This window comes from Sturnus vulgaris, chromosome 3 (genome assembly GCF_052056855.1).
Source record: "Sturnus vulgaris isolate bStuVul1 chromosome 3, bStuVul1.hap1, whole genome shotgun sequence".
Taxonomy (NCBI): domain Eukaryota; kingdom Metazoa; phylum Chordata; class Aves; order Passeriformes; family Sturnidae; genus Sturnus; species Sturnus vulgaris.
In genome coordinates, this window is record NC_142245.1 from 102,792,706 (window position 1) to 102,819,553 (window position 26,848).

Genomic DNA, 26,848 nt, shown 5'->3' on the forward strand with positions numbered 1-26,848 from the left:
GTGAAGCTTTGTTTTGTCTCGTTATCAGCCGGCTCACCTCCCCCATGCTCTGTGTTTAGGAGAGGCTTGTTCACTGCTGGCTGGCTGGGCTTTGCTTTGCTCGCTTAGCTTTGCTTGCTGCTCGTTTAGCTTTGCTTGTTTAGCTTGCTTTGCTTTGCTTCAAACTGAATACCATCTGAACCTGTTCCGGATGGGGACCTGGGAAACACCAAGGAACACCGGGAGTCTGCATTGTGTGACCTGCAGCAGTCACCCCCAGTGCTGGAGACTGGTAAGTGGGCGACCACTCGCCAGAGAGACTCTCTGAGTTTGTCATCCCTTCAGAACGGTGAAAGAGTTTTGTTGTTTTTTTTGTCAGCTGGTGTTGTTTTGGGTTTTTTTTGTGCTGGGGAGTGGTTTCGCTTGATAAATCAACAGGTTTTTTTTTCCACTCCTCTCTGAGGAAATTCTTCCCGAACCCGGTGGTGGGGGGAGGAGTCGTGGGGGTTTGCTTTCTGGGGGCTCCTTCCAGAGGTTTTCCCCCAAAACTTGACCTAAACCAGGACACAGGATTTAGCTATTTTTTAATGAGAAAACACAACAGCTAAAACATGATTTAGTTTGCTGCAGATTAAATTCCCTTGTTTGAAAGCAGCTTTTTTGAAGCTATGCTTATGGAGTTATCCCAGTTAATACAAAGCAACAGTTTTATCAAGGAATAGTTACTTGAAAACAACACACCAAAATCAACAAAATATAAAAAAAACCCCAACCACATTCCAAGGACTGTGTCAGGGAGGTTTAGGCTGAATATTAGGAAATGTTTTTGCACCCAGAGGATGTTTGGGCACTGGAACAGCTCCCCAGGGCAGTGGTCACAGGACCAGCCTGACAGAACTCAAGTGTTTGCACAATGCTCTAGGGAACATGGTGTAATAAATGGGGTGTCCTGTGCAGGGTCAGGAGTTGGACTCATTGATCAGGGGCTGCCCTGACCTAGACTGAAGACACAAACTCTGTCTGACAGATCAGAAGGACGTGTCTGCTATGAAAACTACAATCTTAGAGCAATCAATTCAAAATTAAAACTGAAGTCAAGGGATTTGCATGAATAAACTCAGTGTTTACAACCGTGCCTTATATCCCAGAGGAGGACGAACTCTGAAGTCAGGCTTTCTTGCACTTTCCTGAGAGCTGGGCTTCACATATTAAAACTATTATTGAATTCTGAGCACATATGCAAGCCTGCTGCATGCAGAAACTAAAGAGATGCACATAATAGCACAGGTAAAATCCTGCTCAAATTAAAGCCAGTGTACAAGATAAGCAAGTTATGGGATTCAAGTTAAAAAACAAATTAACAAGAAACCTACTGGTGATGAATCAAACTAAGGCTCAGCCACATGTTGAGTTCTCACAGAAATACTCAAGATCTTTTTTCTTTTGAAGTGATTTATATATTGTTTAATTCCTTATCTGCTTCATATGCAGCTCACTAAGAAATGCATATAGATTCAATAAACACAAATGTGTTGCCTAATGCATAAAACTGAGTAACTTGTGCAGAAAATAAAATCCATTCATTTGTATTCTGCAGGAGACTATGTCCTAATCTGCAAATACATTTCAGCATAGAGAAAGCCTCTGAGGACTTAGATAGATATTGGTAGGGAGAATAAGAGCACATAATGAAAGAAAAAAAAAAGATTCATTTGAAAGACTCCTATGGCTAGCTAGCTGGAACTGAAAGAGACAGGATTAACATACTTTATTTAAACTGTGTATTGACTAGGTGTCCGTTAATAGTAAAAATCTGGATGCATGCATGGCTTAAACTAACACCTGTGCAACATTAGGGACTAGTAAACATGTTAAGTAATCTTCTGTGTATGCACCAACTGCTAATCACTGTTTCATACTTCAGAATTTATGTATTATATAAATACTCAAACATAGAGCAGACAACAGCACTGGAAGATACACCCTAGAAATTACTTTGATCTTTAAATACTTCTTTTAAGCTGTTAACTCAGCATCAGCCATTTCCCTCCACACTGTACACACGAAGTTTTTAATTTACCCTTGTAATCATCACCACCATCAAGCAGCAGTGTATCCACAAGCTCACAGTATTCACCCCTATGTATAACTATTGTCTTGATAACCAAAGTCTGCAATTCTTACTAATAAAGCAAAATTCTTTTAAAAGCTGTTTACATGTAAATGAAATGTCAAAATTAGTACTTCCAAAATATCTTCCTGCAGATAGGCAAGACTAGCAAAGTTAAAGATATATTTCTAAAAATAAAGATTCACACTAAACTAAGATACAGTCTTACAGGAACAAGAGGTGTTGATGTCAACTTAAATTTTAAATAATATTTCAGTAATACTCTTTTCAGTTAAAAAAAGAAATGCATATTTTTAAAGAAAAGTTCCATTACTGTTTATCCATATTTATGACCTAGGCTAGGAGCAATTAAAATATCAGGTGGATGGTTATCACAAAATTACTTAAGCTGTAAAAACTGAAGTAAGTGAGTAGCTCTGTTGCAGCCATAAAAATAATCTGAATATGGTAGGCAGCATCATGCACCTGTCACACCAAATGGCATTACAAAAGCACTGCAGTTGGTGGTTTTCTTTTTGATTTGGTGTAGCTGATGTCTTACCAGTCACAGTCTTGATAGCTGTGTCCCTGGGTAACAACAGCAGCAATGTGGAAAAAGAACCCCTCACTCTCTCAATTAACACAAAATATCACAAATTACTATAAAGTAAGAACTATTTTAAGAATACCTGAGTGAGGGCCCTCAGACGATACAGAGTTTGCAGATTTCTAAATAAGAATTGTCAACGAGCACGATGGCTGATGGAATAAGAAAACTGTTTGGAAAAAGGGACAGTATCTACTATCACAGTTATTAATAAAAAATACTCATTTAAGATACTAAGACAATAATGTCTAAAGAAAACCAGTTTAACAATTTAATTATATTTTCAAAAGTAAGTAGAATTTTACAAAAATTTTACTTATATTTCAAATGTTTTAGAACAACATTCCAGACTAGAAACCACTGAAGAACTTGATCTACTAAGAGGAAAAAACCCAAAACATGTAAACAAAAAAACCCAGTTGACTATTAAATAATAAAGGTAAAAGGTAGAATTTCTCATGGGTTTATGGCTGCTTCTTCGTTTATGTTTTGGGGAGACTGCAAGCACTGAACAGACAAAAACGCAGACAAATGACTGTCAAGGCTGGTTTACGTCAAAAGAAACCTCCAACTGACTAAAAAAAAAAGAAGTCTAGGGTAAGTAAATTACTGTATGATGGCAAATAAAATGTAACAATGGTAAAACTACTGCATTTTAAAATATGCTAAATTAGCCTAATCAAGTCAAAGCAGTAACCTGACTCTCACTGAGTGAAATCCAGAGACCCCTGGCTGATGTACAGAAGAAGTCAAGAGAGCAATCAGGTATTAGGATGCATAACCACGGACTGTTAATTTCCACAAGGACAGCATATTCACTTCTCCAATTACCTTTCTCAGAAGGTGTACTATATATCACAGTGGGCTCTGAAATAGAGGAGAGGATACTTACAGAGAGAAAAAGCTGTGGAGGAGGTGGTGTGACTGGAATTGGTTACTTAAACAAAATAAGGGATAAAGTGCAGTGAATAGAGAACCTGATTTTCTGGATTGTAATATCCTAAAAAAACCACAGAATGTAACAAATCGCATAAAACATTTAAGTCATAGAAACACAGAATATTTTGGGTTGTAAGGGACCTTAGAGATCATCCAGTTCCAATCCCCCTGCCATGGACAGGGAGACCTTCCACTAGACCAGATTGCTCAAAGCCCCTTCCAACCTGGCCTTGAAACACTCCCACGGATGGGGCATCCACAACTTCTATGGGCAACCTGTTCCAGTGCCTCACCACCTTCACAGTAAAGCTATTTTTCTACCACCTAGTTTAAACCTACTCCCTTCCTGTTTGAAGTCATTTCCCCTTGTCCTGTCACTTCAGGCTCTTGTAAAAGTCCTCCATCTATTTTGGTGGCTCCATTCAGGTGCTGGAAAACCACATTCAGGTCACTCCAAAGCCTTCTCTTTTCCAGGCTGAGCAATCCCAACTCTCTCAGCCTTTCCTCACAAGACAGGTGCTCCATCCCTCAAATCATCTTGGTGGCTTCCTCTGTACTCACTTCAATAGGTTGACAGCCTTCTGCTCATGGAGACTCCAGGGCTGGACACAGCTCTGCAGGTGGGGTCTGAGCAGAGCAGAGGGGCAAAATCCCCTCCCTCACCTGCTGCCCACACTGCTTTGGAAGCAGCCCAGGGCACTTTTGTCAATCTGGGCTGCAAGGGCACATGGCTGGGCCATGTCCAGCCTCTCACCCACAGAATCCCCCAAGTCCTTCTCAGCCAGGCTGCTCTGGATCTGTTCATCCCCCAGCCTGGAGTGATACCAGGGGTTGCCCCAGTCCAGGCACAGCACCAGCACCTGTTCTTGTTGAACCTCATGAGATTCCCATGGGCCCACTTTTTGAGCCCCCTCTGGATGGCATCCCTCCTTCACAAAGTTTCAGCATGTTTTGTGCTCAGTGATGCAGTGTGCACTAATGCTGAAAATTGATCAAGAGATACCTAGGTTGAATCATAATTTATCCACCGACTTCTTTGAGATGTAGTAAGAGAAGTCTGATTATATCACTAACAAACCCTTAATTTTTCTGAAACTGGGATCAAAACTGAGTATACACCATTTCAACCATTCCAAACTTACACCTTCATTACAAAAGACCTACTAGAGAAAGTGAAGGATCCCTCCATGAATCTACTCCAGAGCATTCTTTTCTTCCTCTGAAGCAGCTGCTACTGGTCACAGAGCACTACAGTGCCCAGGGCTCAATTCAAAACTTGTGTGCGCTCAAGCTATACTGCTTTTCTCTCCACTTTGTCTTATCTGCTATACTTGTGTAGTTAATGGAAAATATTCATTTCCATCTTAAAGTATTTAATTAATCATACATGCTACAATTTATGCTCCCCCCCAAAAAAAAATTCACATGTTTTCATATGGATAAATTGCATCTTCAAGGAATGGAAATTAGTGTTTTAAAATATTAATTAAAACTTAAATTAAATTTCTTAAGCTTAATTTTTATGCATTACCAGCAGAGAAATAATGTCTCCAGAATAATAAACAACAACATAACAAATTTACTCAGAGTTGATAGGAACATAAATCTTTCTTCTAATTAAGCATTTTCCACAAATAAAAGATGGCTGAGGATGAAACAGATACAGCTCCTTCTCTAGTATTTTGCCAGATCAAGCTAAATACAGGTCATTGTTATCTGACAAACGGCTTCAGCAAAATGACTTCTCATGTTTAAATCTCTGACATGAAAAGAGGAAATGGGAAAAAGCTGAAAATCACTGGACATTGACATTCCCATTGAGACCATTCTTAAAAACTGGTATGAAGAAGCACCCTGGAAAAAGATACACATTTTTCATTTACAGGGAAAAGAGGAACAAAACAGCAATGGAGTCTTGACAGTCACCCCAAGTTCTCAGAAAGTCAATGCAGACATTACTAAGGTTGCTGAGAAACGAATTTGCATATGCCATACATCGACTGCCATATAGGCAGGAAGGAAGGAATATGTGTTGTGCACATCCCACACACAGAATACCAATTAATCTGTCAATTTTTCAGAGCTAAACTTCAGGAAAAAAAAAAGAAAAAAAAGACAAGTGCCCAAAGTTACAATTTGAAATCCTTAATAGACATCCCTTCCAATTTTCAAAAACATTTAGCCCTCAGCAGCTCTCTATACCTCAAGATCATGAAACAACCGTAATATAACAATACAAGGGGGAAGGCTAAATGAGATTACCTTCTCTAAATGACAAAGCTATTCGCATTTAAGTGGCATGCAAGTACTAATTACATTTTTCATTTGCATAATAATGAAACAATCCTTTTAAGAAAAGGTGTGTCTTGCAGAAGCTTCAAAATTAATAACTTCCTTGGTTTACTTACAGAAGCTTTGCTAGTGCCACTGTAACTTCCTGGGGCAAACTCTAATTTCTGTAACTTATGCCTTGGCACTGAGCTGAACAGCTAAGTACACACACACACACACACACATACACACAACCTGTTAGCTGACACTTTAGGCTTGTTAGACACTACTAAGTCATTACAGACTATATTTTATATATTATTTGAAAAGAAACGGATTTCCCATCTTAGATGAATAAAGATAAATTTTTATATCAACTTTCTAAACAATGTCTTTTTTTCCCCCTCCAACATTTTTTAATATATAAAAAGTCAGTATTTTGACCCATATTTTTCATGCACCAGTTAACTAGAAAATTACAGAACCTGAAGAGCTCAGATAAAATTCATCAAGGGGATTAAAACAAGGCATGCCTCCTCCTCCTCCATAGCGTGGGATGCTATTGGAATGTGAATTAAAGACTCTCAAGCCTTTGAAAAATGAGGACCCCTGAATTTTTAATTTTGTTAACTAATCATTAGAGAACTGGAAATCACTGTGTTTCAGAGTGTTTGATAGGTAGCTGCTTCCATAAAGTACATTTTTAATTTTGTAAGAGCTGGCCTGTTTCCCAGCACATTGATTTGTGGGACCGCTACTTACAGCACCTAGAGCATAATTAAATATTAAGTCTCTCCTTGATGTATGCAAAGTCTGTCTAAGAGGATTAGGAGACACACTAAGGGTGGCTTTCACACATTTTCTGGTAATTGAACACTGCAATATCATTAAAATTATCTTTATTAAATAGAAATCCACATTCATACTTATTAATATCTGCTGTCTCTTTTTGTGCCAAGGAATGGTATAGGAAAAGAGGGATCCCCTGAAAGCATGTAAGAAATGCCAAGCAAGTAATAATACAACAATCTGGAAGCAGGATAATGAACATATTTTTGTTCTATTTGCAATTTAAAGTTCATTAAAAAACCCTGAAAACCAACAAACTTTAAACACATTCCTGTAAAATCTAAAACCAGCATTCAGTCCACAGCCCATTCCTTCTCCACTTATTTTAAATGTGATTTTTTTAAAAATTATTCTGCTGGATGAGAAAGGATGACAAAATTAATAAAGGTGTAGTGATGCTAGATAAAGTGATGTCTACAGACAAGGCAGGCAGACTGGCGTAATTTGAAAGATGAGATTTCTCCTGTCTACTTCTTCATCTAGGATTACTCAGCAACCTGATTAAACTTATTAACTACTCCTTCAATGCTGCCTTCTGTAAAACAGGGTTGCTTTTAAAGGTCTTTGCACCTGAAGCCTGAACTTGCATAAGAAAATTGAGTTTTAATCATAATGCTCTGCCAAAGCTCATACAGAAATCCCTCTCTTTGCTTTTCAGCAGCCAGGTAAGCACTGATTTCTGCAGTGTTCTTATTCCATTAACATACCTGAAGGACTGGGAAATGTATAGTTTTCAATCTGCTATTTTATGATGATATTTTCCTTGTTTGTTAATTCACCAAATATGCAAATAAGGACATCACTTCTTTTGTAGTATCAGTTTGTAGACTAGCATTTGACATCAGCTGACTAAAAGAGGAAAAAATCTAAAATAAATAGTCTAGAACTAAGACCATTTATTTGTTTTCTTGGGTATTTGTGAAGAACTCTGAATTTCACTGACAGGTATGTAATGGAGAAACCAACATGATTCTTCTGTCTAAATAACAGGTTAGTTACCTAGCAAAAGATATTTGAAGAAAAGAAAGGGCTCTTATCAATCACACTGAACTTGAGCTGATATGAATGAGAATAATTTTTAATATAGTCCAACAGGACTCTTATAATTTCACTCTGTAGCAAAAATTGGGGTGCATAAACAATGATTTTTATGTATGTACATTTAAGCACGACTTTCATTATTGTTATGAAAGCTATTTCCACACTCAGCTAAATAATAAATAGTATATACAGAGAAATTAGTTATACAGTGTTGTGTACATATTTTCATACAGTTATCTCTGAAAGGTTTGAGCTTATCTAGTGCATTATGCAAGCTTTATTACATGTCTTCTTGTACTTGCTTACTCATCAGCAAAAGTGTAAAGCACTGAAGTGATCAGCAGCTCTGTGTTATGAGATGAACTGTTGCTCAATCAGTACAAACTTCTTCCCTCACAAAAAGAAAACCAGGTTTTCCTGCTTGAAACTGAAAGTATTCTAAAAATCCCTTCAGGAAAAAGAAAGTAACTGATTATATGGAGAGGCCTAAACAGGTTGGAAGACTGAGCCAGCCAAATTTGCACGAGGTTTAACAGCTGTGCTGCACCTGGAACAGCACAGGTGGGGACAGCACAGCTGTGGCTCTGCTGAGGGGGCCCTAGGGGTTCTGGTGGGCAGTGAGCTACATGTGAGCCAGCAGCATATGAAACGAAATAAATTAAGTCCTAAAATTTGGCTCTGTAACCAAATCGATGGATGTTTCTTTTTGCAAAGCTATATACATTCTGACTTACAAGATTACGGCAGAAAATAAGTCTGATAAATATTTAAGGTAAAATCACAACTGCAATGAGTCTCATAAGGCTTCTGTCAAATACACATTCTTTTCGTCTTCTACAAACATGGCTGAGAGCTCTTATCTACCTGCACCCTTTTCTCTTAAGACATACTCTAGTTGAATGTTTTATAATTGGAAATGGTTTTGAATTGGAAAGCAAGTCACAGGCAACACAAATACTGACAAAGGATTGAACTGAAGATGAAGAATCCAATCACAGACACCTAAATGGTAGCTGAGGAGTTAAATGCTGGTATTACTGTAAATACAAGAGAAAAAGTAATTTCCAAAGAAACCAAGAGATAAGTACTTTCTTTTCCTTTTAAGATTCTTATTAGGATTGTTCCCTTGGATGAATTTAGCACAGCAAGTCAAAACTGAGATATTGCTTTTGTTTTATATGAATATAAAGTGGGTTTGTTCATAGATTTTTTTGGGGAACTATTAGAAATATTCTATTTTTGTTCTGTAAGGTCTTGGCATGGGGGGGAGGCACTTAGAAAAGGAACAAAAAGTAACTCTGCTTCTGAATAATTCTAAATGCAACAAGAGCTATTCACATGATTTCAAAACTGCTACACATTCATGCAATAACATTTAAAGGCTCAAGAAAAAAAAGAGTCAATGGCCAGTAATTATCATTCGACTTCTGAGTAAAATGTGACACCAAGTGGAATATAAAGAGGAGACAGGTAAAACTGACAGAAAAAAACATGGTCAGAAAAGAAAGAAGGTACAAAAACATCAAAGTCAATGTCTGACATGGAGGAAAATCACTAGCATTCAAACAAGTTCAGTATTACGTACTCCTGATCCTAAACAAAAACCCGTGAAGTCCCTTGCCTTTATATAACTTTGTTTTTCAAAGAATCAGAATGTAGCAGAAACTTGATTTAAAAAGGAAAGTAGGGCTAGTTTCCAGACAACAGGATGCATAATAACCATATACAGTAGACCAGCATTTCATTATGTAATCCTTGCATAAAAACAGTCTAACGCTGTAATTTGCAGCAATCAGTATTAATACCTTTGTTTCAGGCCAGCAAGCTCTGAGCACAGCTTGTGTCCTGAAGTACACAAGTAGCTTGCTGTCCTCATCACTGAGATGGAAGGATTGCTCCAGAATTTGCAATACCCTGATGCGAGGCTTCACTGCTAGGGAGTCATCACCACAGAAAGGTCTCAACCACTCCAGAAGGTCATCTGAAGAAACTATTTTCTCCCTGTAATTAAACAATACTGCATTAAACAGTCTCAGGTAATAATCCTAATGAAAATACTACATGCATTTTTAAAACTTAACAATATATAAGAAATGCATAACACCAGGAAATGGAAGATCTGACATCTGTGAGACTGCAGGGAAACAGGCCCTTTTAAATCCCAAAATCCCAAAGCTGTGTGGCATAAGAACTTATCCCAGACTTCAAATAACCACGTAATACCATAGGAATCCATCTGTACACTTACATATTCTCCCACAAACTACCTTGCTGCCATACAATGGTGCTGGGTTTCAGCATCTGGAAATCAAAGTCTTTTCAGGTGTCTGGGCCTGACTGATGCCTGTACTCCCACATCATCTGACTTTATGGAAAATAAGCTTGAATGCTTGCATTTTTAGTATGACATTTTTATCTCTGAATGCTTATTCATACTGTCATCCTGCACTCTTTTTCTTCCTTTACAAGTCCTTTCTTTTCATACCACACAAATTGTTTTCTCCCAGTTGCAGCTCTCTCCCTTTTTATTTTCTGCACGATCTCTAGCCAGCTTGATCATTCTAAGTTCTTAGCATAATGATTGCAAAATGCCCAAAATCCTTAGAAAGAAGAAAAGAGAGATGTTAAACCCCCTAAACTTTGAGGTCAGACTTTGTTAATTATAAAAACTCTTGAGTATATAATTTGATTCAGAATGTGAGTTATATCAAATACATTCTAACTGTGTGGAAGCTTTCACAGTTCACAGATCACCATGAACTGACCAACCAGTTCACAGCTGGAGACAGAATAATCTGTGATGTCCCTCAGAGGCTATAAACTAACAGGTACCAAATCAGTAATGCTGTTTTAACTTTCAGTAGTATTTTAAACTCAAGCAAACTTTTTTCTTAATACAAAGAAGTCAAGCAAGTGGCTCCTGGTGGAGTGATTTGTAACTAATGTTCCCTTATTTGTCATAACAAGACAGTCTGGAAAGTAGTATGAGACAGAAAATACCAAGTTAACCTGTCTTGCAGCTACGAAATAATAAACATTGAGATCTGAGGTTTTCATATTACAACGACTTCAATTTTACTTAGGCTTTATATTGTCTGAATGATTCTGTTAGCTCAGAACTCCAGCTGAATTAGACATGTCTTTGCTGAACAGGTGGCATTCGAAATGTAAATTAGAAGTTTGGGAATTAAAGGTACCTGCTGGAATATTTCAAGAGTTTGTAGAGCTTGCACTTGATGCTTATATGTATTTTCCTGAGGAAAATACTTCTGTTCTGTAAACTGACTGGCTGAGTTTTAAGGTAATAAGTAAGCATTTAAAGGAATATAAACTACCGAATGCAATATAATTACTTTCACTCCAGCTCAGTGTTTCAGCAGTTAAATGCTGATGAAGTATACTAATAAAAGACCCCAGAAACTGCATCTCAGAATAAAATAATACTGACTTGTCTATTATACCTTAGAGTACTGCAAATTATATTTACTGTAAATTTTTACATCGATTCAGTCTACTTCAGTATGCAACATTCAACTACTTTAATTTAATTGGAGAAGCTTCAAAAAATAATATAACTGTTTTTGCGTGGCTACCAGAAAGTATGGGATTTTATTATCATTATTATACATTAATTCTTTGGGTGTACATCTGGGAAAAAAAAAGTTGATTTTTTTTTGTTGTTGTTGTTTCTTCCTTGTCTTTACAGGGAGTGAAATGGAAAATGTCAGTGAGACATACAGGCCATTATGAGATCAGAAGTAAGGACGCTCCCGAAAGAGGAGAAAAAATGTGGTGAAGCATCATATAGCACTTTGGAAATTCTTTCTGCACTATACCTTACAAATATAGACAAACTTGGATATCTAAATTCAGATACCTGAAAGTGAATCATTATTATTTGAAATGTATCAACTAAATTGAAACAGAAGCAGTGACATGCTCCTGGTAGATATACAATCAGCAGTAGTCACACCTGAAAAACCATTTCTTCATTTCACTATAACCTAAATTTTAGGTTCAGCGCTTTCTTCCAAATGATCAAGAGTAAAGACTTCTGTCAAGATTCAGATTCTGAACATGAAAAATTATATCCACTTCTAGAATAAAGTCTTAGAAAATTAACTGCAAAACCATTATATATATCCATGAAGAAAAATTATCCATATTCAGTACTGTACCTTCAAAGCTTTCATGAGAAGCATCTTGCAAAGTCTTACCCAAAGAATACAGGAAGCTCTTACCCTTTCTCAACGCTTGCATGCACTGCAGAAATTATACCTTCGAGGATTCCAAGTGGATCTTTCTCTGTTGTAGATGAGTCACCATTTCCACTACTAAGGGAAGACAAAAGTTACCATTAAAATGGTCCTTAATGTTGTATCTCATTTTATGCACTTGTAGGATTTATATGAATTGTTCAATAATTATAAGAAATTTCCATTCTTGCTTCTTAACTTGTACCTTTATTATTATGTCAGAGTAATGAAAAAAGCAACAAAAAAGAGTGGGAAAAAATATTAAAACTTTTAAATGAAACTTTAAAGGAAAAGCAAGTTTAGTTCTTCTAACACAGATTAATTAGGTCAGCAGAATACTCTCTTGTAATCTCACTAGCTTAAAGATCAATACGAACTAAACAGACCTAAAGTTACACATAAATGCCACCATCTTTTCTGTCTGAATCCTCTTGCAGTATCTCTGTTGGCTTAAATTAGCTCAAATGTAACCTGAGTCAGTAGTATCCTATCTGCTGATTTCTCTGGGGTCAAGCCATCATAGAACAGCAGCCTCTGTGCATGTGTGGAATAGAAAAATGTCCATCACTCCCATCAGATGTTTCAGTTTAAAAATACAGTTTTCTTCTAGAATTTAAAAGGCTGTAAGAATTGGGTGAAAAAAGAAACAAACAACTCAAAGCCACTCTAGTAGGAAAGCAAGCTTTGCTCCTAACTCAATGAAAATGACATTTTCAGCTAAGGTTTTCCATTAAACAGACTTGGTGCTGAGAGAGGGAGAGATTTTGCCCTGGTACTCCAACAAAACACAGAGTGTCTCCCCACGGAAACCACTGCGGTGGCAATGACGCCTGGATGAACCACAAAAACAACAGCTTTGCCTCAGTTTGTCAAAGCTGCATTAAAGAAAGAGAAAAAAAGGCAAATAGTTACCAAGTTATCTGACTGCAGATGATTCAAAAAGCCCGGAGAAAAAGCGCATTTTTCCCTATAGTTCATCACCGTATCAAAGCTCTTCTGCCACTAAAAATGTCAGCCTCTTCTTAGGTCTGCTCTCACCAGTAACAAACGCATGCCCAGACTACTGTGACTGTTCTAAAGCCAAAATACAACACAGCTGATAGGAATATGCAAAAATAATCGTGATATTCCAAAATATTTTTTGTTAGTTTTTTTTAGAGTTAGAGAATATATACAATTTTGTTATTTATTACATCCGTAAGATGAATATATTTCCTAGACAATATTATATTGTATGGCATAAAGACCTAAATCTTTATAACCTTTAATGTCTTCCTGCATTCAGAATTCTCATCTTTCCTATTTTTATCTTAGTAAGTGGCCAGCACTCCAGTGAACAACACTGGATTAAAAATGAATACAACTCTATTCAGAACAGATGCAAGATGATTCGTTGCATGATGAAAATTCAGCATACTCATATTATTATATTGCACTCCTAAAGTCTGAAATAGGACTAGAAGGCTGTTGACACTGGTCTATTTCTCAAAAGATACTGCACATACAACTGATAGAAATGCTGGTCTTAGTAGCAGTATTACCATATGGTAGCTAAATAAAGAGTGAAGCTTAAATCTAGATATTCTTCTAAACATCTTCAGAATATTTGGAAACAATCAAATTATAATTTATAGTACAGAATATGTAGAAATATTCTGGGTTTCAAACTCTGAGACATGATATGTCTCCAAAAGATAAAATCCATTTTTACCAAAACATACAAAAAAAATTCTCAGAAGGGAGAAAAAAAAAAGTGCATTTACCAGAAAGAGACATGACAGAACTGAATGTTCTGTTTAGGAAAAAGAAAAAAAAATACACCTTCAGGACAGAAGTGTGGAAATGGTAAAAAGCAGACCAGTATTCAAATAATCATTTTATGTAACTGGCTACATGCATTAAGAGATAGTTTCAATTGCCTTAAAAAACATAAAAAGCTAAAAATTTATTGTATTCCTTAGAGTGAAGACAGTTATAAGGCATTTCAATAATGCTATTTTTATAAGCCACTTTGTTAGTGATTTGTTTACAGGCCAGATTTAAATTTTCCATTTTTGTTCCTTTTTTTCAATTAAGTTTGTAATAAAAACACATCTACAAATGGGCTTAACATAGCATATCAAAAGGAAACTGGAATACTTTTAAAACTTGCACACTAAGAAGAGAATGAGTATTTAAACAGAAACAAACATTTGCAGCCCTTCAATACTTAAAGGGGGATTGTAAGAAAAATGGTGACAGATGAGAGAGTCAATTTAGACTACATCTAAGGAAGGAATTTTTTACAGTGAGGCTGGTGAGACACTGGCACAGGCTGTCCAGAGAGGTGGCAGATGCCCCTTTGCTGGAAAAATTCAAGGATTGGATGGATTGGATGGGCTCTGAGTGACCTGATCTAGGTGAAGATGTCCCTGCTCATTGTAGGGGGTGATGCACAAACAAGACAACCTTTAAAGGTTCCTTCCAACCCAAACTATTCTAGGACTGTACAGTGTACAGAAAATGAGTTCTTACTGCTCTACTTGCACTCACTTATGTTTAATGTACATGAAGAACTACCATACCAAAGGAGACCAACCAGCAAACCTTTTATTTTAGGTATCCTCAGTTTAGAGTTGTGGACAGTCCCAGCCCTTGCTCTTCAAAAAACCTTCATCTCTCTAAGCAGAAATGAAAGTTGCTAGCTCCTGTCACAAGCAGGCTCTGAGCTCCTCAAAAGAACCCTAAAACAAAACAAAACTGCCCCTCCCAAACAAACCCAAACAAAAATGGGTCAAAAGAAATGTATCTACAAAAGCTAATGGGCATTTCTGAAAACAAAATTCACTGTTCCTGACAATACATCTGTGAAGCCAATTTTCAAGAACAGATGTGTAACATTTACAGGAAGCTTCAAGTTTGTCAGACAGATATCTTTTACTAAGCACAAAGAAAGGAGAAAAAAGGTTAATCTAAGCAGTATGCTACAGTTTTCTAGAATAAGGAAATATTTTAAAAATCTAGGAAAACTGAAAGTTAACTATTTTTTAAGCTTAATACTGCCTTTACTGCCTAATGGCTAGAGGAACTAAAATCAGATGACAGCTCATGAGACAAATAATCCTGTCAAGTTTCCACAGATCCCTGCCTTGTTCTTTTCTTAATAATTAATGATTAAAAATAAGCAGCTACTAACGAAACAAATATAATTAATGAAGCTTTAGTCTCCCACACAGATTATATGCTATTTTATGGACGTTTTAAACAACAGAACATGATTCAGTGTTCACCTCAAAACTCCTAGGTATGAGCTTGGTGTAATTACAGTGATAAAGGCGTATTTTGATTTCAGTTCAGTGTCAGAAAAAGTGATGCATATTTAATCACATTCCTCAAACAGAATAAAGTACAAAGAACGCTTGGAAGAATAAATTAGCTTCATCTAAATCTTTTAATCTAATTACTGTATTCACTGAAAATACTCCAGCTTTATTTTCCTCTTTCTGATTGTGCTCTGTCATATTTAAATATGAGGAAAATAAGGAAATAACATACTGATGGTGTGGTATTTCAAAGTTGGGGAAAAATATCTTAATGACATACCATCATTTCCATCTAAAATACCACAAAATCATTATATTCAAGCTACAAAATTACTCTGCATGACCCCTACTCAAATGAGATGAGGTAATAAAAAAAATCTGATTTTTTTCCCCTGTTAATGTAGCTATTCTTTCTAACAAAGCTGGATCTACCTTCTTCAGAAAATACTGGGCATTAAAGAAAGAACTCAAAATTTCACCAAACCTTTCCTGCTCACTGCCTGGCGAATGCTTACAAAACTTCATGAAACACAATATCCCTGTGGACATGTAAGGGAAGAACTCTAGGAGCTGCAGGTGAAGGAGACCATAAAGTTTTCAAGAGACAAACTGTCTTTCGTGACTGACCAACCATGGACACGACTGCAGTCATGGATCATGGAATGTTTCCTATCCATGGAGTGGTCTTAGGCAAGGAATTAAACTGAGTCTTAAGTAAGACTAATCAGGCAACCATAGTTGCTAATTTTTTTTTTCCAGAAGTTCATGGTTTCTATTGAAGAGGTAACTATTTATAGCAGCTGTTTCTACAGGCAAACAAGGAAGTGCACAACACATAAATCATGTAAAGTACAAAAATATGCTCTGCTAGAGAGCTTTTACACATACCAATGCAAGAGTTTCTATTTTGAATTTTGTGTGCCAGAACTAGAGAGTGAAGGGAGACAAAAGTAGGTAAAATAACTGGAGGACAATACTGCTCTTAAAATTGCAATTTAATGATTTACAAATTTACAAATTCCTGAATTAGGTAAATAACTATGCTATATTTAACAAAAAAATCTGTTTCTGAGAAGGTATCAAAGCTGTTAAGCCTGTCATATCATACACTGTTATAAAATGAAGACAAAAAGTAACTTAAGCTTTCATGAAGACATTACTTTCTAGAAGGTTCTTCTGCAAGAATGACTATATATGGTAATAACAAAAGATATTTTACTGTGTTTGAAGGGTGGTTGTATTGTATTGTGTATGTTAATGCAACTGAAAGAAAGGATGTGTATTTTCAATCATAGAAGTGGAAGACTGTTGCTTAATTTTCACTGACACTACCACAATTTTTCACATCCATGCAGGCCTCTTTCACTTGTGTTTGCAATACCTCAATTACATTCCTTGTCACCATAGCTATAGAAAATCCAAATTCAGTGTTACAGCATTACAACTGCTACTCTGAAGGTTACCTGTCAAAGAAGGAATTTTCCAACACAATCTCCTTCAAAAGTACTGTATAAAATAATCACACTGTGTAACAGATCAAAGCTCCAGTAAATAAACCTAAAACAGGTCTTCCCTTAAAATGTTGCATTTACTGAGTAAAAGTCTGCTTTTCCAGCTACACTGGAAGACTACTTCTTTAATTGTAGAAATGCAAGTACTGAACAAAACGTTGTACATTTGTGTTGTATCTTGAAAGTGAACATCTGAGCACAGGATACAGATGAATCCAATTTTATTCTCAGCAACAACATGAATACCAGCAGGCTTAAGAGATGCCAAGGAACAACCTTTGCTTTAATTCCTCCCTATATTTAGATTATATTTAGTGCTTCATAATATTAACCCTTTCTGAATTTCATCATAGGAAGGATATTATCTCATATATTTTCTATTTTATTTTATGCTAGGTTTTCTCTCCATTTTTTATCACTGTAGTAAACAAACTGTCCATAGTTCAGAACTACATAAAATAATCTTTCTCTTCTTTTCCCGAAAAAGCAGCGCAGTGGGAGTGGAATATTTCTAGTGACCACATCAGGTCACATCACACACCAGACCATTTTAATTGAAACTTCCAACTCATTTGCCCATCTTTGCCACTACAGTTTTCTCTATGAGACAGTCATTCCCCTCTTTCCAGTGAAGTGCTGCACAGGAGTTACTGGAGATGGTCACTGTCCCAGAACTTCACATCAACTTGCAGCCATTCCAGCCTTGCAATGCATTTAAAGACCAAGTAATTCAGTTCACAGAAAAGTCTTGGTAAGAAACAGAGTAGAAAGGAGAATTTTGATCGGTTTCTCATACTCTACATGTTAATGAGACTCATTGTAGTCAAAATAACTGGACTTAGTGAACTTTGTATCCAGATGCATCACATTGCCAGTCAGGAACAGCAGGACAGTTATTATCAAAAGCTAAATTATTCTTCTTCAAATGGACAAACCCGGACAAGAAATACTGTATTACTTATGCTGCTGTGCAAAAACTCTATCATCATTGAGGATGCTGTGAACACTCTTAAACTGAGTGACAGGAGAAATCAATTTCCTGCCAAAGAGGACTGCAAACAATTTGACAGGCTGCCTTCTTTTCATCTGTGGCACTTCAATCTGCTGTAATATATACATACATACTGAAGAAAAAGTAGAGCCATAGAAAATTTTCCATGCTAGACTTGTTTTCCAATTCCTGGTGTGCGCATTCAGATCATCCTGCCAATATAATTTTTCTGCGTGCAGAACAGGATAAATTCTCAAAGTTTTATCTCTCTAAACTGGTCTTAGAAGTCCTAAACAGTGTTTACCAGACATCTAACAGCAGAATACTCTTTCCTACTTGTTGCATGTATCTCTTTGAAACAGAAATATTTCAGAAGAGTTCTGTATGAATAGTTAAATGAGATTCATCAGTTCAATTTATAATGGATGATAAAAAAACTATCCTCCCCTGCTTCCCTGTGCTTCCTTTAAAAAATGAGAGGGAATAAAATATTTCTAATGAACCAAACCAACCAGCACAAAAATCCCCAGCTCCCAGAAATGGCTCAGCAAGTTTTTCCAAAGACGGAAATTGTATGCTTTCTGGTAGGACACATTGGTGTGGCAGAAGCTATTACTAGGCCTCTGCTGCCCAAATGCCTGCATGAGTTACCATTTCCAATAAACATGCCTTTTAACTCTGTTTAAGAAGGAAGAATTATGTGCTGCTGTAAATGTTACAAAAATTCACAAGGGTACATACACATAATGGAACAATGCTGTAAAGTCAATGCTTTTTACAAAAAAGCACCAGTGAACAGGATAAGCTCTGTCTTACTTTGTTCAAATTGCCCTGGCTTCCCCAACTCATAAAAATATAACTAAATATGAGAAACATAATCAAAGAAATCCCCTGTCACTGCAAAATCCAGATATTAAAAGCAAACAAGTATTCACTGCAAATAAACAAAACCAACCAACCAACCAAAAACCACAACAAACCAACACACCAACTCAACCTGCCAAAAAAAACCTTCCAGAATTCCAAAATAAAGATTTTTGTGCTTAATTAAGGAAGTGTGCTTACCTTAATGCATCTACAATTTTTTTAATAGCACATTGGACAATATCCTGGGGAGAAAGGCCTAGATCTCCAACAGCCACTTGTAACAACTGCTGCACCATGTCCAGGGGCTGACCATCTATACACATGGCTACTGCTTGCTCATGGATTTTTTCTTTCTCCGACCTTGACAGATCATATAAATAGCCGTACTTCTGTAGCACATCCTGTGAACAGACAGTTTTTGGAACACTAATCAGTGTACTCCTTATTTACAGGGCTGTATCAGTCTTCCTTTCTGCTAGGAATTAATATACTGAGAAAAAGGAAAGATTGATGGAACTGAATTTTCAAAACCCAGGTCAACAAAAGCAAAGGCAGAAAACATTAATTTGACAGAAGACTGATGTCTATCACTGCTAGTTATGGTAACACTCAAAGCAAGCACTTGATCAGTAATCATTACCTGTTCGCTGCTTTTCAAATAAGTGATAAAACTGTGAGTGAGTGTTTCCAGATGAGCAAGAGATTGTTGCAAATGATTCAGAGTTTCTTCATAAGCAGCAGATGGGTTTTCAGCATCTTTCATGTCATTATCTGAAGTTTTTTTTCTTGATTTCTCAGAAAGATGTTTGACTGCCTTAATAGCTTTCTTAGTCACTTCTATCCTGGCTTCAACCGGCAGCTGAAAAAGATTGCTCAATTATTTATTCATTCATTTACCTGCACACTACTATTTGTATTACAGCAGTGTCAAGAATTCAGGTGGCTCCACAACATAGCATAGAACTGAATGAAGTATTTAACGGAAACAACTTTGTTTCTAACTTGTCATTCATTAAAATGATCAGTATTCCGTTATTTTCCTCTGCTGTCCTCCTTTTTACTGACTCATGCTCATTTTAAACCGTATGAAGTTCTTTTCCTAATAATATTTATTATTTTTGTAGACTGCCATCTTATAATATTTGATTTTTAATTCTTCATTGAGAGAGGTCTGAGAATTGCTTTACAAGACTGATAATTCACTTAAGGTTAGTTTTGTCAGGTTTAGACCACTGTTTAAAATATACCTCTAAGACCATAACCATAAGCAAAAACCCCAGAATGATCGAGAATTTTTACATCAATCTATTTAAAGCCCAAGTTATATAAAACAGTAACTATACAGTACTTTTAAAGACCTGTACAACCAGCTATATCTAGGCATAAAACTGAAACAAAGTCTGACTTTCCTGTTTTGGGAAAGACACAGCTTCAGCTGAAAGTCCAAAACAAAATCTGAAGTATGATTTTAGACATTCATGTACGATTTGTTCATTTGTAACTTCAAGTCCAGTTTTAACAGTGCTTGCAATACACTTTCTAATGGGCAGGAGTGTCTTCTGCCTGAACTCTAAACCCAAAGCATTAGGTACTTTTACCATCAGGTGTTTTAGTTACTGGAATACTGAACAAAGACATAAACAATTTTAACTTTCAAGTTGAAATACACAAGAAATAGAAAAAAATGCTTGAATCTGTATGACACAGTGAATAGGAAATAAGATGAATTATCATAAAAGAGGGCAAATAAATTGCTACAGCATTATTCATACAAAGTCCAAGAGATGTTCACATCATGAATTCAGCTAGCTACTTGTAAAACCATAAAAAGTTTGATAAGGATTATTTAGTGGAAAGCTGTACAGTTTACATACTTCCTGCCCTAGATAAAAAGTCACAAGTGAAATATCTAGAATTTGCTCCTGGCTTTTTCTGCTGTTACTGTGAACCACACTAATGGTTTACTGGATGTTTTTAAGGATGAAAGCAAAATGATTGGACATTATTGTTAGAGCTAAGAACATTTGCCAGTTTTAACACAATACAAAGGGAATTTTACCATACAGATTCAAAAGCAACAGAGCTCCATTTCCACACAAAGTAATTGAGTTTGTTACTGGGAACAAGACCTCAATATCAGGTTTTACTCTATGCAAGGAAAAATTCATAGTCTCCACATCACATTAAAATCTAACAACCACAGCTGGATTTATATATCCATTTTGTAAGCATGATAAAAGAAAACAGCTACATATTTCATTTTTCCCTTTTCTAGTGTACATTCTAATGTTCAAAATGCAATTAAGAAAGATGCAAAAGGCAAATAATTTAAGTATTCCATCTAACATATCCTAGAGAGCAGTGCCAACATCCTGCCAGTTTAGAAGTCATGCTGCCATAAGCACATGCAGAATAAAGCATTCAGATTTAAAAAAAGAACAAAGAAAGAAAGTTTTTCCCAAGCCAGTTTTAATTTTGAATTCACATCTGCATAGAGCCAAAATGCAGCACTATGAACATATAATTTCTCTGGTTATTTTATTCCAAACCATGAATAGCTCTCCTCTGTACTTCTATCAGCTTCAGTAATGAGATTTGGTATCAGAGCCAGTGATAAAAATGTAGCTTAGGGGCTAGTTCAAGCTTTGTTTGCATGTGAAGTGAAGTTTTATATTTAAAAAGCTTTTACAGTTTAAGAAGATTTTTAAATCTATAGGCTATAATGTGTAATAAAAAAATCCTAAAGATCTATTTTCAAACCAAAGAACATCACATCCTATTTCACCTCAACAGATTTTTACTCCTCAGGGTAAAAACTCATCTCATAAAACTATTTTCCTCAGGGTACTTCTTAATAAAGTATAGAAGGAGTAACATTTACTTGGATGTGAAGATGTTGACCCTGCTACTCTTCTGCCAGTGATTGATATGCAAGTGTAAGATTATGGAAACAGCTTCACTCCTTTTAATGGCACAGGAACCTGGGATCCCAGCAACACTGAAACACAGAATGGTTGGAAGGGGCCTCCAAAGTCATCTGCTTAAACAGAGCCACCTAGAGCCAGAGGCCAAGGACCACGTTGAGGTGGCTCTTGAATATCTCCAATGTGGGAGGACTCAACAACCCCTCTGTGCAACCTGTGCCAGTGTTCATTCACACTCACAATGAAAAATGGGTTTTGATGTTCACATGGAACAGCTGGGTCCAGTTCCTGTATCTGCTGCTTAATCACAGAAACACAGAATGGCCTGGGTTGGAAGAGACCTTAGAGATTGCCTTGTTCCAACCCTCTTGCCTTGGACAGGGACCCCTTCCACTAGATCAGATTGCTCAAAGCCCCACCCAACCTGGCCTTGAACACTTCCAGGGATGGGACATCCACAGCTTCTCTGGGCAATCATTTTCATAATGTCTAATCTAAGCCTATTCTCCAGTTTGAAGCCATTCCCCCTTGTCCTGTCAGTACACACTCTTGTCTGCCTCCATCTTTATTTTGAGTTCCCTTCAGGTTCTCGAAGGCCACAATTAGGTCACCCCAAAGCCTTCTCTTTTCCAGGCTGAACAATCCCAATTCCCTCTGTCCTTCCTCATAGGAGAGGTGCTCCATCCCTCTAACCTTACCCACCTCTTTGTTTGCTGTATGTGAGCATGACATTAGATGGCACAGAACACACATTTGGCCAGCCCAGGTCATCTGTTCTGCCCGTGTCCCTTAACCATTTTTTTGCCTACCTGCAGCCTACTCAGGGCTGAGGTGTTGAGATAAAAATCAAGCCTTGACACCTTACAAGCAGTGATCAGCAAGTCAAAATCCTAGTGTGGTATCAAAACTGTTTCAGTCACAAATCCAAAGCACAGCCCCACTGAGGCTCCTATGATGAAAGTTAACTTCATTCCTACCAGACCCTGTAAAATTCATCTGGAACAAGTTTCTATATATGTAAGGAACCAGTTAAGGAAAATGTATTAGTGAAGCTTCTTATTACACACTCTCGAAGCAGATTTAATTAAAATAACTATTTAAATGAAAGGCACAAGAAAGTACCTAGCACTGATACTAGAAAAAGAAGTACTGTCCGTATCCAGGAAAAAAACAAGGTCAGGCAAGGCAAACTGACTGAACTGGAGCACAGTGATAAAAAGTGATAAAATGAAGACAAGTAATTCAAAAAGTAACATCTGAATGCAGTCACACTATGTAAGAACATTTCTTGTACACCTTCAGGCAATGTCATGCCCTGTCTTTTTCCATAGTGTTTTAAACAGCATTAAGTCAATCAGCCAGACAAAAGATAGCAAACAATATTCTGTTTTTGTTTTGTTTTTTTTTTAACTAAGCTTTTAAAATACAGTTACTTTAAACAGCATTTAGTGTTTTTAAAGTCATATCTAGTTTTAACAGGTTCCCATTCTACACCTGTTTAGTATGTGGTCAAAATGTATTGTATATTGTATTCCTGCTTGAGGAAGCAGAAAGGAAAAGAAAATGGTCAAAAGAGTATTACTGATTCAGAGAAAAAAAAGGCAACCTTTCAACTACAATCACTAAGTTGCAAGAAAAGTTATTTTAAATATTTTAAATCAGGATTTGGGAAAGAAGTTATAAAAGATCGAATGTTAAACAAAAAACATAATCAGCTGTAGTCTAAAAGAATCTGGCTGAATCTGTGGAAGGCTGCAATAAAGTACCCATGTAAGGAAAATTTCAGCTTCTCTTTCTCTACAGAAAATCTGACTGACGATATCACTGCTTTTTATTCTGCTTTTCCTATCTAAAGCTGTAGCCTTTTCTTCCTAATCAACATATCGTGCCAATCTCCATTTGTAGTGCATGTTCAATAATGAAAACAGAGTGATTAAAAAAGATTGTTTTCACTTATGTTTTTGTCGTGCTAGGCTTTTTTCTGGAGTACTGTTAATCAAAAAACCATCAGGGCAATGACCTATGAGCTCTGAAACAGATGGTTCTTTGAAGAACCAACATAACTAACTCTCTAGCAAAATGAACAAAATGCTGGCAATGAAGGAATTAAAAACAAAAAAAATTCCCAAACTATCTAAAATGCTTCACAAAGATCACAGAAACTGGAATAAATGGGAAATCATCAAGATAAGAAGTTGATATGATCATTGCTATAATTAAGAAACTATGACATCAGTATTACTTAAAAGCAGAGCTGCTGGAAAAAAAGATGACATATTCAAAATACATGAAAAAATATAAGCAGTCATTCCAATGAATATTTGGAATACCTCCCATTTAGGAAGAAATTTGTTCCATACACACAAATAGCCTATTCTTAACATTACAGTTATTATTTAATCAGAAAGAATTAAGCAATTATACAGAGTTAAAAGCATCTCTGAGGAGAAGCGCCAAAAGCAGGAACCTTCTCAACTGCTTGCAACAGTGAGATTCTGTGCTCAAGGCATCGATACTTCTTCAGTCCTTCAATGTGTGAGGTAAATACTGACAAAGTGTTAAGGTCCTTGCCTGTTTCATTTATCACAAACACAAAAGAATATTGCATACATCTTTAACTTCTTCAGCTGCATTAACCATGTTACTTTAGGTCCACGGTTTACTGAAGTCCCAACTATGATGCATCTCTGCACACACAGTTCCTACCACACAATGTCACCACTTCATGAACCCTGAAGGCCTAGGAACTGAACCTCATCTTCCAGTTGGTAACTCATTTCTACTGATTCCAACAAACATGGGAGAAAAGAATCTCTGGCCTCAGAGCTAGAAGTACCTAAAATCGTGTCACATCCCAAACTGCAGTCAGTATAACAATGTTAGTTGCCTTTTCATAAATGCAAACTCCTCATCCATTTCTCCAATTTAGACATTCTCTCTATCCCTTTGCCCAGTCAAGCACTGCTCACTCAGTCACTGCTAGCCCAATTCATGAGAAAGCCAAAACAAAGAGTTTGTGGAAGGGAACAGGAGAATAAAAGGGCCTCTGTGAAAGCCCATCACATTCCTGTCTTTGTCAGGAATAACAAGGAGTTGCAGAAGCCAGCACTAAACCCTGTTTTCATTCCCTTTTGCATAATTACAGAATTATATAATTCTGTTCCCATGTTTTCTGCCATATCCAAGTGACACACAAGTAGAAGCAGCTGCCTATTGCTTTGCTGGTCCACCACTGCCTCTCCTTACTTCTACTGATTTTCTGGGACACCAGGAGATTATTCATCACAATAATAATAATTCATCTGTTTCCTAAGTTCCCATATGGTGGCAACAGCAGTGCTACCTCTGAAGTTGAACTTGTGTAGCTTACCCTGCTATGTAACCAAGGTCCCATTACCCCTTAGCACTTGAGACCTTTATCAATTGTTTCTGACCAAAAGGGATTTTTAGATGGAGATACTGTTCCACAAGAATAACTGTGGAGTGCATCTCATCATCTCACACGTATATTCTCTCTCTCTCCTTTCCCACCTTCCCCTTCTGAATTCTGAAGGAGTGGAAGAGAGCTGAGAGTGTACACAACATTTGTTTTTTGGTTTTTTTTTCCAATTCACTGCTCAGCACTACTAAAAAACTCACTTCACTATGTCACTGTAAGCTTCCTCTCAAATTTCCTCGATGAGAGAAACCTCAGTTATCTCAGCAACAGTACAGATTATTTCATGATAATGACCATGGTTTTTTGCATTTAACTAAGTATCAGCACTTCCATGAAATACCTAAATGTGCATCTGTTGTGGGAATGAGAAACTGATACAGTAAAGTATTTGGCCACTGAACTAGACTGGGAAGAAAGTGCTAAATTAGAGACTAAAAGAGCGAGCACATGACCAGGGCAGCCTAAAACATAAAATTTAATTAACAGATGCAAGCCAAAAGGCCGTTTTTATGTATGAAGTTTTTTTCAGATAAAAGGTAGAGGAAAGAGACCTCAGAGATAAGTTTCCAGAGTCTACAATGATAATTCCTCATTGTACAATTCTACTTGAAAACTGAACAGGATCCTGAGACAAAACTAGCTGCAAGCTGGTTAAACAGCTGTTTCAATCCCAAAACATAGTGCATGGCTTATTAGATGATTTGGTCAACTGTTTCAAGGCATCTTGGACATCTTTCATGGCCGAAAAGCTAACAGGTCTCTACTACAAAATTCTGCCTGACCACAAACCACAATCATCTTGTCTTTAGTGTTTCTTTTATGCTACTCCTACTCTCTGCTTTCAAGAGAGTAGAGAAAATGTATTAGAATCCTCAACAGAAACAAAGGAAAATAATCAGTGTGTTTTAAAATAGACACACAGTGGAGGATATCCACTCTCTCCCCACGCCATTCATCTGGAAAAAATGAGAAATAACCTTGAAATGCTCAAGAAACATTAACAGCAAGTTTCAAGTAGTCAGTTGCACTGACCATAAGTACAGACAGTATTTCCTTCTCATTAGACAAGCCATGCCCTTGCTACCTTAGTTCAGGGTCAAGTCTGTCAATTAAGATCTCAGGATGAGTCTGAGTCATTGCTCATAAACATGAAAAAGTACCTTTATGAGAAAAAAGGGATGGAAACACCTAAACCAAGACAAAAGTTCGGATAAAAAGGCTTCAGAGACAGGTGATGAACTAGTGATAAAACATGCTGGTCGACCATGACAATCAGATCACACAAAACATAAATTCTGTGCTGACAAAGTTTCTTATTCAAGCTAGCAATTTGTTTCACCAAATTCTGATATAGATAGAGGTTAGATGGGTTCTAATAAAGCTATACTAATAATGTGGGAACATTAATACAGTATTCAAAGAGGGACCAAACTCAAATTGACTTCATTAAACATGATGTATAAATACCTCAGAAAAATTGTTACAAACCAAAATAAAGAAAATACACACAAAAAAACCCTGGACACTTTATCACCTTTCATTTCTGATAAAATTAGTAAAGACATCTCTAGATCTTCTAATAAGGTAAAAACCTAAGAAATCTCATTTCTCTTTTGTGCATCACAGTAACAATATGTAAGAAATCACGGGTAAAACTTTATGCTAGAAATATCCTTGCAAATAGGTTTCACTGGGCAAAAAATAACTCCACATCTGTTAATATATGTTACACACATAAAAGTGCATTCTTTCAAAATCAGGC

General features: G+C 36.7%; 1 protein-coding gene across 2 annotated transcripts in view; it reads right to left on the bottom strand.

Annotated features, from left to right (window-relative positions):
- Window positions 1–26,848, bottom strand: part of NBAS (NBAS subunit of NRZ tethering complex) — a 160,666-nt gene that overhangs the window by 26,536 nt on the left and 107,282 nt on the right. Inside the window, exons 45-48 of one of the 2 annotated variants that reach the window (XM_014894964.2) lie at window positions 19,364–19,582; window positions 18,922–19,124; window positions 12,038–12,127; window positions 9,602–9,797 (exon numbers count right to left, since the gene is read on the bottom strand). In XM_014894964.2, the coding sequence (XP_014750450.2) occupies window positions 9,602–9,797; window positions 12,038–12,127; window positions 18,922–19,124; window positions 19,364–19,582 (708 nt within the window). Of the gene's footprint in view, window positions 1–9,601; window positions 9,798–12,037; window positions 12,131–18,921; window positions 19,125–19,363; window positions 19,583–26,848 lie in introns of both variants that reach the window. The other variant, XM_088162424.1, reaches the window with a different exon arrangement.